The sequence below is a fragment of the Leptonotus elevatus genome, chromosome 16, assembly GCF_054856555.1.
Source record: "Leptonotus elevatus isolate MCC_2025b chromosome 16, RoL_Lele_1.0, whole genome shotgun sequence".
In the NCBI taxonomy this organism is placed as follows: domain Eukaryota; kingdom Metazoa; phylum Chordata; class Actinopteri; order Syngnathiformes; family Syngnathidae; genus Leptonotus; species Leptonotus elevatus.
In genome coordinates, this window is record NC_141254.1 from 11,181,045 (window position 1) to 11,194,829 (window position 13,785).

Genomic DNA, 13,785 nt, shown 5'->3' on the forward strand with positions numbered 1-13,785 from the left:
TGCCCTCAAATATTTCTGGATGGCTGTTCAGTCTCCAAGCAAATTTTTGGGGTGATTTTGGAGTGCTATTCCGCTAAACTTGGGGAGTTTCATAGGATCTGAACTAATTTAGCTAGTAGCTACCATCAAAGGAATTGACTAGTTATGTAGATTAAGTGCGAGATTAAAAGTAGTCCATTTACCATTTTGCAAGCTATGCCAGGCCATAATTTTATTGGATTGTCTTCAAACATGTAGGGATGGCTGTTCAGTCTCCAAGCAAGTGTTTTATTGATTTTTGAGTGCTAATCCACAAAGTTTAGGGGGTTTCATTGCATCCGAAATAGCTTAGCTACCATCAAAGGACACAGTTAGTTATTTTGTGCGCTATGCCAGGCTCCGATTTTTACCGGATTGTCTTCAAACCTTTCAGGATCAATGTTCAGTCTTCAATCAAGCGTGCTTTTGATTTTTGAGTGGCCAACACAATTTAGCTAAGGTCAACTCATTCACGTTATCTCTGTTTTGTAGCATTAGCGCAAAATGAGAATATGTGGAAGCTGCCATTTGAGTTCAAAGTTCAAGTTCAACCACTGATTTTGCGACCTTGGATGCCGACACCAGAAGAGTACAAGGCTGCTAGCCCAAAGCGGCTAATTCGCATCTTTCAGGTTATCGCCGATCGATCAGCAGCTACTTGCTGAAACATCAATGCGCCGGCTCAGCGCTCTTTGTTGCTAATTTAGAGGAAGAGTTAGCGCGATTAGTACTCCTCTTGTCCGCCAAGGCCCCTTTTGATCTTCCGTCATTTATTTTTTTGCTTCTCAGACTCTCCAGAGCCAGTCGGATATTGATCATATAATGGGCCTCAACGATCCAAAAACACATCCAGTGTAGACCAGTCGATTCTCAACTCGAGTGTTTTGGAGTTTTTTGTTTTTTTCCGCTTCTCTTTCTGTTGTTCTTTTTGTGTCGGACCAAGAGAAGAGAGGATATGATTTGCTACTTTCGCTTCCTCGCCGAAAAAGAATCGTTTCCTTCCAGAGGATTCCATTTAGTCTAATGTGTATCTTTTTTCCCCTCTCAAAGGCTGTACTCGATTTATGAATAAAAAAAAAAACCGATGTATGTTTTTACAATTAATATTTTGGCTTAAGGAAGGATGAATGGTGACCTGTCATATTAAAGTCTGTAGAGAGGACGTTGCCTGCAAACTGACTCAAGCCAATGAAAACTATAGAAAAAGATAACACAAAAAGTATAATTATTTGTGTAAATGAATAAGTGCATAAAATAATAAATATTGAAAGTAAAATAATGATAATTGAAAATAACTTTTACTGCATTGATAACAAAAAGCTCCACAAATGTTATGTATAAAAAATAAAACGTTTACCCAAAAAAGTAAAATAAATAATTATAAGAAGAAGAAATAAAAATGTCAAAAAGACATTAATAAAACAAAGCACCGCATTACCAAGGCGACAAAAAGGCAGACTGTGCATTTTCTTGACTGACAGCTTTGACTTAATAGTTTATGTCCTTGTCGTTTATATGATTAATGTCAACATGTTGCCGAGTGGTTTATTGGCCACCTGCCGTATTGTAAATGCGCTCCGCTCCGTGTCACCCACAGGGGACCCCCGAGCGTCTGATCATGCACCTGGTGGAGGAGCCCTCGGTGGTGGACCCCACCTTCATCGAGGACTTCCTGCTCACGTACCGCACCTTCGTGTCCAGCCCCATGGAAGTGGGCAAGAAGCTGCTGGACTGGTTCCAGATGGACACGCTCCGAGACACGGTCAGTGTGTGTGTGTGTAAACAGGTTTGTTTATATTCTGTGTGTTGCACTTGTGGAAATGTCAAGTAGTCAGTCGATGCTAAGGAATGTGTGTGTGCATCCTACAGCGCATGTCAGCTTTGTTACTATTTTTTTTTCTTCTAATAATTTTACACATTTTAATGAGATTTTTGAAAAGGTATTAAAAATAAATAACTGCACTATAAAAATAATGTACATACTTGTAAATATTCACAGCATTGCGCAATATTTTGCTACAAATGGGAGACAGTCACGCCTCAGTAAGCTTACCACAGTAATATTAACTCATTTGCTCCCAAAAACGTAGAAATACGTTCTATTTTAAATGTTTTAAGTGTCCCAAAGATGTATTTATAAAAAAAAAATTATGCAAGAGTATACAGAAGGCTTTGATGCAGCCTCTCAACTGCACAAAACGGTTGAAGAAATGGTAGTTATTACAAAAACGGCCAACAGGTGGCAGCAGCATAGAAGAGATCAACCAGGGCCATGTTGAAAACAAGCTAATTTCCCCACAACTTAAAGCAGATTTGTGAATAAAATGAAACTTAGCTATATTCTAATGCAAAAATGGAAACAGATAGAAATATATATATTTTTCCCTGATGAAGCCGGGAGTGAAGGGGATTGCTTCAGTGAAAATGGCTGGGAGTGAATGAGTTAATTCCTCTTCACAGAGGATAAAGAATATATTGATAATTATTTTTTTTAAATGATTAACTCATCTGAAGTGTTGAAGGTGTTTTAAGAGCAAACCTCTTGTCAGCTATGAAGGTAAATTTGCATACAGATTAAACATTTTCCTGTTGTAATCCTGCAGACATTTGAAGAACAAGAACAAAACAAAATGCAAAAAAAGTGACTCCCTGTGAATACTTTCCGATGCACCGTATGAATAAAACAAAATGCCACTTTATGCATTTATCCCTAGCACATTGTTGTTTCCGTGCTCGTCTTTTATGCTTCTCTCAGCGCTCTGTGTGTTCTTTTTTTTATTTAGTATTCTCATGCGCTTTGTTGAAATTCCTGTGTTTTCGATCGATACGCACGTTCAGCAGGCTCAGCGGTCCTTGAGCTTGGCGGCCATTATAGTGCACGGCCGACACTCTGCTTGTCCGTAGGGGCTTCGGGTGAGGATTAGTGCACACTTCTGCCAATAGCAGTCAAGTTTTACCCTGCAAACGAGTGCAGTGGAAGCGCAACAAAAATGTGTTTTGTTTATGTCAAATTTGAAGGGATTGATTTCAAATGCATACATTTTGGAATGCAGGTGACTCGTATCGTGCTGCTGTGGGTCAACAACCACTTCAACGACTTTGAGGGCGACACGGCCATGACGCGTTTCCTGGAGGACTTTGAGAAGCTGCTGGAAGTCGCCGTAAGCTCACGCATCTCACCGTGTCACCTTGAAGCTTTTGCACAAGTTTTTACATTATTTTTATTTATTTTTTACTTTAGAAAATGAAAGGCCACCTGCGGCTGCTCAATATCGCGTGCGCCGCCAAGGCCAAGTGGCGGCAGATCACGCTGCAAAAGGCGTCGCGCGAGTCGCCGCTCTACTTCAGCGTGCAGGGTGGCAGCGAGCGCGGCTTCGGAATATTCGTCGAGTCGGTGGAGGACGGCAGCAAAGCGGCCGAGTCGGGACTCAAACGCGGAGACCAGGTGAGACAAAATTGGGGATTCTCACAATTACATTGAGGCCAGTGAGAGGCGTACTTGTATATACTCAACAAAAATATAAACCCATTTTTTATGAGATGTCTAAGGCCCCGTCCAGACGGAAGCAAAGCCGGCTTCGTTCCTCAAACAAATCTCGTACACACAGAAGCATTTCAAGACTTGCATGTGTCCAAAAGAAAACGCTGAGGACGATTAACGGCTGTAATGTATATGCCAAGTCTGGGGTGGCGCTGATGCGCAGCCACAGGGAGTTGATGAAAAGCGTAGAAGAAGAAAGCAAACAACTTTATTGCAATCTACAGAGCAAACATGAAAAAGACACACGAGAGAAGTGACAATGGCGGGCGATTCAAGTACAACACCGATTGTCGAACATGGGAATAAAGAAGCTAAATATTTTGCTGCATAAGCAAGCTAAGGAGGCTGCGCAAAACGACTACGACCGGTTGTTGACAGACTGACGGTTCGCGTGCGGTCACGCGAGAATTGGCGCATACGTCATCAATCTGCGACAATGCATCGTCATCATTTGAGGAGTACCCTGCATATGGTGTGCGGACGGACGCCTTTTGAAATCTTTCCACTCTGGAGCCCGGTTTCAAAAGTTTTTCAAGCTCCGAAACCGCGCCATCGTGTGGACGAACGGCCTAAACGGTAAGAAACTTGTGAGGATACGTTGAAACTGGCTTCCGCGTGGACGAGGCCTTAGACTGGTTTGTGAACAATAATTGAGAGAAATGCTGATATTGTGTATGTGGTAAATGTTTTAGAGCCGAGTTCATCTCCTAAAAAATAGTAGTAAAAACAAAAGTGTTTATATTATATTTATATTTTTGTTGAATATAGTCACTTCAATTTGCCTTTTTTTGTTTCTTCCGCATCTCCCTGTCCTTTTTCTGTGGTTTTAGGAGCAGCAATTAAATATTTCAGACACTAGTTCGGCCAAAGTCCAGCCAAAGAATTTGATTTAATTTAATTTAGTGTGAATAAACAAGCGCTGGTGACTTTTTGTTACCCTTTAAAACTGCTACCGGAGTTTCATCTCTATACATTAAAATGTGCCATGTCCATTTCAGATCATGGAGATCAACGGGCAGAATTTTGAGAACATCTCTTTCTCCAAAGCCGTGGACATCCTGAGAAACAACACGCACTTGTCCCTCACGGTCAAGACCAACATATTTGGTGGGTGAACCAACCAAATTACTCCAAAAGTCATTTTTCCATAACATGATATTATATGCCGACATGTGAATAACGTGATGTCGTCCATCAATTGGCGCGGCAGTCTTTAAGGAGCTCTTGAGCCGGATCGTGCACGAGAAGAAGAACGGCGGGCCGCACATCCCCAAGATCCAGGAGAAAAAGGGAAACCGCTTCTCCATCCCGGACCTGCCCGGCGACATGGAGTTCGCCACCGACCACAAGACCACGCGCAAGATGAAGGCCAACACGGTGTCGGGCGGCCGCAACAAGATCCGCAAGATGCTGGAGAAGACGCGCTTCAGCATCCTGCCGCCCAAGCCCTTCAGGTGGGACGCGCTAGGCTAAGCTGGACGCTAACGGGAAAGGCCACGACAAATTAGCAAATTGCACTTTGTCACTTACAGGAGTATTTTCAGATATAGGCACAGAACAAAATATTGACATAAATATTTAATGTCACACATGCTTTAACTATTTGTCTACACGCAATCATATGTCCACTTTAAAAAGCATTCATTTTGCAACGTGCTGACTCGGCGTGACCTTTCTATTTCGGATGAGGTCAAACAGTCGCTGTGAGAAATAAACTTCATGCGTGGAGGAGGAACATCACTTTTTAGCATTTGCATGTCCTCTCCCTGCACGTATGCATACTTTCCTCACGCAAGCTACTATGAATGGACACATACACACGCCTACACACACACACTGCCGCTCCTGCCGTGCTTTTTATCCCTGAATTTAGCGGTGCCGCTCCTGTCTTTTTTTTTTTGTTACATTTCAATTTTATTTAAAATTTTCTGTTTCTTTTTCCCTTGCTTTGCTGCTTCAGGGGCCTCTTTGGGTAAGACTTGATGCTCAGTGCACACACACACATGCGCTCACACACACACACAGCCAATCCAATTCTCGGCCACTTGTTGCTAGGCGGACTTGACAGGGGTTGACCAGGCAACACTCGGCTGCAAATAGTCCAAATCCAAGAGTTTGTGAATTATGACACAAGCTCATTGGTTCACTTTAATTTTCGCAATGGAATGACTACTCTGTATTAAATGTAAAATGAATATTGGAGAGTAGAAATAACAGCACACTTGCCTCCCTAACAAAAAATGGCCACACACATGCAGCATTGTTCATAACATTTTGGTTGTTCAGCTGCTTCCATGATTCTGCTGAGTCATGTCCTACTTTTAAGATGACAAATGTAAAACACTGCCTTTTAGTAGTATTTTCATCTAAAACAAAATTTTTAAAAGGAACAATGAAGTATTCAAATGAATTGAACTGTATAAATGTCGATGGTCTGAATCTGGATTATAAATTAAGACTATTATCTTGACAGTACTTATTTGAGTCCATTTTCTTTTATAGTTACACTTTTGTTTAAGCCTTACGAGGGTACTTTGAGTTCATTGCGGCACATTTTGAGTTCACTAAGGCGCAAGATGGCCAAGGCCTTACATGGTAGTGAAGGTTTTTCAGATGATTAGCAACAACCCGCCTAAATGGACTGCAGGGGAAATGAAACGGGAAGTAAACTTTAGATTTAGTTCAGTTTAGTTGTCCAAGGTCATATAAAGTAGTGATTTAGCCTACTTTTAGATGAATGACCTACTTTTGAATCTTTGTGTAAAAAGTATTTTATACACAGTCCATTATGTCATTCCCGTTGTCACTTACGTCTTGAAATGAACATTTGCATGTTATGTAACATCTCCATCCGTTACCATGGAAATCTTCTGCGCACGAGCTGCAAATAATGGCATATGGTGTTGTTCCACCCTCAGCGACGGCGGCATGGGTCAGTCGCAGGACGACAGCATCGTGGGTACCAAACAGTGTCGGCACAGCGTGGCCATCATGCCCATCCCCGGCAGCCTGTCGTCAAGCAGCCCGGACCTCCTCCAGCCCGCCACCAGCGTCTTGGACTTCTCCAACCCAGCAGGTAGGAGACCACCACCATGCACGCAAGTCTACGTGAATAGATTACAGGAGACAAGAGTTTTTCCACCGACCTTTTCGTCTTTTCACGGCCTTTATTCTTTCCTCTCATGTTGTTTTCTTCTCCTTGTCATCCTTCTCTCATTTTGCTGGTCCAGCACTGGGACTGTACTGTGAGTATGGACGCTTGTCTTTGTTCTGTCCATGTCTAAAATGTCGTCTTTTGCATGCGCTTTTGTCTGAAAACAATATCAGGCCTTGAGGTTGTTTTGTTTCATATGTCCAGTCAACCTACAATAATATGTTATATGTGAAAGTCTAAACATGACATTCTGATTAATACTACATTTTTGGAATATGAGTTATGAAGCAAAATCCAGCCATTTTTATCCATCCGAGGGGGCGGCCATTTTGTCACTTGCTGTCGACTGAAGATGAGATCAATGTTCAGGGCTGACGCAACGACCAATCACAGCTCAGCTTCAGAAAACAGGTGATCTGTGATTGGTCGTCGCCTCAGCCCTGAGCAACTGTGATGTCATCTTCAGTCGACAGCAAGTGACAAAATGGCCGTCCCCTGAGATGGATAAAAACGGCTGGACTTTGCTGCCTAACTCATATTCCACTAACACAATATCAACTAGAATACCACATTTAGACTAGTTGGGCTGCATAGAACATATAATTGTCAAAAAAACAAGATGTTTGGTCAAGCTTTGACTTTGTGGAGCTAATCTGTATACGAGTGTGAAATTGTCTAGCAATGGGACGAAATCACTAGACGGGTTTGTTTTTATAGGGCCAAAATGAACCTGAGATGGTAGCTTCATAGCAAAATGGCAGACTTGCTGTGTGTTTTTGGGCATGAATTTGCTTCTTTCTTTTTTTTTATTGGTCTGCTCATGACATAAACATGCAAAATCACTACCGTACTCAAACGTCTTTCTAGTATGGTAGAAAGAGGACAAAAATCTGTAGAACAAGTTAAGGGAATTCCCTGAAAGCCCCTGGGAAATGGCCAACCTGAAATGGCTTCTTGAAAGCCAAAATGGCCGACGTACTTTTTTGTGGGTCTACAGGTGATGGACTAGCTTACTAAATTTGATGTTGCTAAGAGAAAAACTGGCTTTGGGGGCTGAATTGAAAAAATAAAAAGAAGCATGCTTCACACATAATGTCCCTAAAATGTCCGCTTTAAACAAAAATGACAAAATGTCCTTAGTGTTGCATGCTCAAAAAAACAAAAAAAACAAACAAAGTGACACATAATTGGTCTCTTGTCCTCTAAAGTCCCTCTCGCACCCTCTCCAGACATTCCAGACCAGGTGATCCGGGTTTTCAAGGCGGACCAGCAGAGCTGCTACATCATCATCAGCAAGGACACCACCGCCAAGGATGTGGTGGCGCACGCCGTCAACGAGTTCGGACTGACGCCGGCCGCCGAGAACTACTCGCTGTGCGAGGTGTCTGTCAGCCCCGAGGGCGTCATCAAACAGCGCCGCCTGCCTGACCAGCTCTCCAAGCTGGCCGACCGCATTCAGCTCAACGGCAGGTAAGACTGTGTGTCGCTTTTCGAAGGGGAAGACACCTGGGAATGGCCTTCGTGAGAACTTTTTTTTTTGTGTGGCACACTCATGATCTGCTGAATTCCAACCTGTCCAAGCCAACTGGCTTTTGGGTGTTGAATCAAAAAAAAATCAAAAATGAATGAATGAGTTGAATGTTCAAAAACGTAGGAGAAGAAATTGTGTGGAATAGTGCGGCTGGTATAGTTTGCTAGCTGTTCCTACCTGGCTGGTGATTGGCAGCAGGTCCAGTCGGGGCGCAGTCAAGCTGACAGCTGGACATGTTTTTACCCGCCAAAACACTCTACAGTGTAACAGAGTGTATCCTGACACACAAATACACACACAGGCCTCAGTGACTCACTTGGTCCTGCTTCACTGCTTTTTTTCCTGTAGTAAAGTCGCTTTCTTTCCTCCATGTGCCATTTTTTCTTTTTATTATTAAGCCTATTGGAGATGATATCGTTTATCATCACTTTCTATAATCAAAGCCTGTAAAAGATGGTTCGGTGAGTCCATCTCAGGTGGTTCATCTCAAATGATTCGTTCAGTCGTCGACATGTGGCTGCTGTGATGGTACATCGTGTTATTTTTTTTTCTTTATTATTGTAATCCTTTCATACTAACTCGTGCAAAAAAAAAAAAAAGTGATCAGATGAATCTGTGCAATATGAATTGACGTATAACGGAACGTATGGTGTTCCACAGGGTTCAATTCTGGGGCCTCTGCAGTTTTGATTGTATCTGTGGTGGTTGTTTTAAATATAGATATAGAGTTGAGTGATGGGAGTCGGTTAATTTTTTTCACCTGTAAGCAGCTATAGTTTAGTGATGACCGATATGATTAGTAGTTAACCGATATTTTAAGCCGATATTCTTTTGCAGTAAAAAATAACATATTAGCGTCAAAATTAAAAACATTTTCTTTTAATTTTAAACATATGAAGATTAAAACAAATTGCAGGGAGCTTCCAGGGCCATCAGCATCTGTTAAGCTAAATTAAAAACTAAGCAAGCAACTGTAAATAAAGTTTTCTAAAATTTCAACATATCTTAATTTTATTTATTTAATTTTTAAATATAAAAAGTGTAGGGAGTCAGCATCATTTTTCTAAAGTGGAAATTTAAATAAATCCATATGAAAGTTCCTTGTATTTCACTGAGCAACAAATGCATGCGAATGTAGCTAATTTAGGGTTTTTGTCAAGGTTCGTAAAATGTTTGAATTAAAGATCTTCGCAGACAGCAAAAAATTGTCTGAATATGTTCAAAATGTCTTGGCGACAAGTAAAACCTGCCTGTGAACAGCTGACAAATCCTGATGAAAACCCTAAATTCGCTACGTTCGCAAGCATTCAGGCTTTCATATTCATAAAAAGGCAGATGCCGATATTTGTCGCCGGGCCGATAATCGGTCTATCCCGACTGTATTTATGTCTTGAATTTGAGATAAAAATTGTATTTATTAATTTTTTTCAATAAAAGTGTTTGGTGCAATGAAACTGGTGGGCTTCAGCCTCCAACAAGGCGAAGAACCACTGTTTTTGAATGTTGCTAACCCGAGTGTGTTTCATGTGCAAGGTACTACCTAAAGAACAACATGGAGACGGAGACGTTGTGTTCGGACGAGGACGCGCAGGACCTGCTGCGCGAGAGTCACATCTCGCTGCTGCAGCTCAGCACCATGGAGGTGGCCGCCCAGCTTTCCATGCGGGACTTTGAGCTCTTCAGGAACATCGAGTCCACCGAGTACGTGGACGACCTGTTCAAGCTGGACTCGGCGGCGGGCAAAGGCCACCTGAAGCGCTTCGAGGAGGTCATCAACCAGGAGACCTTCTGGGTGGCCACCGAGATCCTCAAGGAGCCCAACGCCCGGGAGAGGATGAAGACCGTCAAGCACTTTATCAAGATCGCCTTGCACTGCCAGGAGTGCAAGAACTTCAACTCCATGTTCGCCATCATCAGGTACGGGCGGGAAAAAATGTCGACGTCAACAAGATGTACTGAATCTTCTATTTGTGTCCCATTTAGCGGTCTCAACTTGGCCCCGGTGGCTCGCCTTCGCAGCTCGTGGGAGAAGCTGCCCAGCAAGTACGAGAAACTCTTCAGCGACCTGCAGGACGTGTTTGACCCGTCGCGCAACATGTCCAAGTACCGCAACGTCCTAAGCGGCCAGAGCATGCAGCCGCCCGTCATCCCGCTCTTCCCCGTAATCAAGAAGGACCTCACGTTCCTGCATGAAGGTGCGCTTGTTTTGTCATACAAGAAATAAGTAACTGCGTGGGTTTTGAATTGTCGACTTCCTCTTTGGTGTTATTTGGAGCTCAGTAGCAGCTTTACTTCTGCTAAAGCTTCCGCCATTAAGCGTATTAAATTTCACTCTGAGTCAACCCAAAACCAGCTCAGGCTCACTTCAGCTTATCAAGGAATTGGATATGATACTGCACAAATCATAGTATCATCATGATATAGCCATATAAACTGTGATAATCAATGAATAAACTTTTGTGATAATCAATAAAAAACAGCTATGACGCAGCAATAATCAATATCAATACCAAAATCGATATCGATACTACATCCCACCAGGCAACGACTCAATGGTGGATGGCCTGGTGAACTTCGAGAAGCTGCGGATGATCGCCAAGGAGATCCGACACGTGGTCCGGATGACGTCGGCCAACATGGACCCCGCCCTGATGTTCAGGCAACGGTCAGCCATTTTTGTAGTCCTGTCATGTTAGGGGGTGGGGGTATTGTAATTGTCATCCTCCCACATTCATCCACTCTCTGTCACAATGTCAGCATGTGGGGGTCTGCAGTAGAGGAGCGCCACTGCCCCCCGCAGACCCTCTTGGTGTACTACAAGAGTGGATGGCCGAGTGGACAAAAGCATTGGGACGCTTTGCTTGCGACTTTTCTTATTAGGTGTCCCGATACTTTTGTCCATGCAGGTGTGGGCATATTATTTACATTATCAGAAGTGCTATAATGATTGTTGCATTAATTTAGCCAGTTTTAGTAAATCCATCCGTTCATTTACTATAGCGCTCAGGTAAATGAAAATTATATTAAAATTATAATTATAAATAATTGCTGTATTTGTACAAATAGCAGTTATATATATGTATGTATATATATATATATTATATTTATTAAATAATTGTTTATTAAATAATTGTTATAATTATTGATACATAATAGAATTAACAATTACTTTATAATTCAAATAAACTAATTTAACCTTTAAAAATCCTTAAAAATTTGTTATTCATTATTAGAATAAACCATTTTAAATATGTTGTATACATTTTTTTAAATTACATTTATTTAATTAAATAATTGGTTTGTTGATTCTAAATAATAGAATGAAAGCATCAAAGTTAATTATGATTTTATATACAATGTGCATGTATTTAGTTTATATTTGTGACAAATTTATGTAATTGACTAATTGGTCAATTGATTTATTGTAAATAAAAATGAATAAAATTCAAAATTATACATCTACTTTTTTAACTGAATAGTTTATTGATGAATTGATTCTACATAGGATTGAAATTTGTTCATACACATTTATAGAAGTTTAACCATTTTATTACATAATTGGTTAACTGTCCCTCTGTCCATTTTATAAAATTGAAAGTGGCCCTTGAGCACAAAACGCCTGCCCACTCCTGGTCTGCGGTCACATCCCACCACATTTTTGCATTTGTTTTTTCACCTCCATTTCATGACCCAAACCCTTCCGGAAAACAAACAAACACAACTTCTGTCCTCACGCTTCGATCTCCACGCCTCTTGCTTGCAGGAAGAAGAGGTGGAAGAGTTTAGGGTAAGTTTTTGTCCCCCCCAACCCCCACTCACCCAACCTCACCACCCAGGCGCCATTTTGTCGCATCGGCTACCCCCTCCCCAGAAAAAAAAAAAAAAGCATGCGAAGAAACTGACTTGAGTGTATGTTTGCCTGTGCTTGTGCATCATTAACATGGTCCATTCACAGCATCCATCCCATCACCATTGAGCCATCCGTTGTGTGTGCGAGTCCTTTAGTAGCTTCAAATGCTAACAGGCTAATAAACGAATGGCCGGAAGGTACTACGTGGACTCTGCATCCCATAATATTCCCCGTATCCAGTTGTCACCATCTCCCTAACCCTCCTGACGTATACAGCATGGCGTGGCGAGCTGCATGGACATGTTGTGCTATTATAATATTAATATTAATAATGACAACAACATTTTATTGGGTATATTCAAGCATTTGGTGCACCAGCATAATCAGCCATTATTTGTATATTCCTATTATATTTATTTAAAGTATTATATTTTTACTTCATTAGCATTTTATTTTTTCCCCACATTCATTGTTTTACTGATATTTTAGAAATTATGAAAAATTTAAAAACATCATACATTTATTATTTAATCTTCATCATAATTTCAATGGATTAATATTTGAAAAGGTACTGTTTTAAAGTTTTTGCAAGTTTTGTTAGTGTTTGTGTATGTATTTTTTCTATTCAAATATTATGACTATTTGTTCATATTTTTTACATTACATTTTCTTATTTTATTTTTGTAGTACTGTATGTTTATAACAAAATGTTGCTAATTTGTTCCTTAATTTAAAAAATATGAAAAAAAAAAAAAAAATATATATATATACATATAGAAAAAAAAATTCTCCAACTTGCTTTAATAGTACTTACATATTGCATTTGAAAGTAACAAAATATTGTAAAATTCTTTTCAGGTCCCTGAGTCAGGGCAGCACCAACTCCAACATGCTGGACGTGCAGGGCGGCGGTCACAAGAAGCGCGTGCGCCGCAGCTCGCTGCTCAACGCCAAGAAGCTGTACGAGGACGCGCAGATGGCACGCAAAGTCAAGCAGTACCTTTCCAACCTGGCGGTGGAAACGGACGAGGACAAGCACCAGATCATGTCGCTGCAGTGCGAGCCCGCCTACACCACCAGTGAGTGCGCACACGAAAAACTCCAATCATGCATCTGGTCATTACAGTTAAGCTACAACTTTCCTTCTTTTGTTAGTTTCGAAGACTCTGAGCGACCGGCGGTCCACCAAGTCGGACATGTCGCCTGTGTCGCTGCGGTCGGCGCTGCCTTCGGGGAAGACCCAGAACCGGGTGTCGCAGGTGCTTCAGGTGCAGGTGCCGCTCAACCCGCTACGCAAGAAGAGCTCCGCCAAGGACGTAGGCCCGCCCAGTGAGTACCTGGATCGCTGGCTTAAGCATCCACAGTATGGCACCAAAAATTCACACCCAGGTGGTATCTTTCGTTCCAGACTTCAGCTCCCCTCAGGTGGTGAAGAAGCCCCCCGCCAGCTCGGCGGACGAGTGGACCTCAAAAAGGCCCTCGGATGACACCGTGTCCACCATCTCGTCCAGCCCCACTGTGTCGCCGCAAGGCTCGCCACGCAAAGGCCCTTCGGCCAAAGCCCAGACCTGCTCGGGCCAGATGAACCTCTCGGGCTCGTCGTCGTCGTTGACCAGCGACGCCAGCACTAAAGCGAGCACAATCAGCCTGCGCAGCTACGGCATAGGTAAGGCCAGCCCTACCCAACCGAA

The 13,785-nt window shown here is 42.1% G+C and overlaps 1 protein-coding gene across 8 annotated transcripts in view; it reads left to right on the forward strand.

Moving 5' to 3' along the window:
• rapgef6 (Rap guanine nucleotide exchange factor (GEF) 6) overlaps nucleotides 1-13,785 on the forward strand; it is a 64,591-nt gene that overhangs the window by 45,237 nt on the left and 5,569 nt on the right. For 5 of the 8 annotated variants that reach the window (XM_086098488.1, XM_086098493.1, XM_086098494.1 and 2 more), the window contains 16 exons: nucleotides 1,616-1,780; nucleotides 3,072-3,179; nucleotides 3,260-3,463; nucleotides 4,558-4,666; nucleotides 4,770-5,013; nucleotides 5,520-5,531; nucleotides 6,478-6,635; nucleotides 6,790-6,804; nucleotides 7,943-8,183; nucleotides 9,778-10,161; nucleotides 10,228-10,439; nucleotides 10,786-10,909; nucleotides 12,008-12,031; nucleotides 12,953-13,173; nucleotides 13,250-13,423; nucleotides 13,503-13,760. In XM_086098488.1, coding sequence (XP_085954614.1) covers nucleotides 1,616-1,780; nucleotides 3,072-3,179; nucleotides 3,260-3,463; nucleotides 4,558-4,666; nucleotides 4,770-5,013; nucleotides 5,520-5,531; nucleotides 6,478-6,635; nucleotides 6,790-6,804; nucleotides 7,943-8,183; nucleotides 9,778-10,161; nucleotides 10,228-10,439; nucleotides 10,786-10,909; nucleotides 12,008-12,031; nucleotides 12,953-13,173; nucleotides 13,250-13,423; nucleotides 13,503-13,760 — 2,653 coding nt within the window. The remainder of the gene's footprint in view (nucleotides 1-1,615; nucleotides 1,781-3,071; nucleotides 3,180-3,259; nucleotides 3,464-4,557; nucleotides 4,667-4,769; nucleotides 5,014-5,519; nucleotides 5,532-6,477; nucleotides 6,636-6,789; nucleotides 6,805-7,942; nucleotides 8,184-9,777; nucleotides 10,162-10,227; nucleotides 10,440-10,785; nucleotides 10,910-12,007; nucleotides 12,032-12,952; nucleotides 13,174-13,249; nucleotides 13,424-13,502; nucleotides 13,761-13,785) is intronic. The other 3 variants (XM_086098491.1, XM_086098490.1, XM_086098489.1) reach the window with 3 other exon arrangements.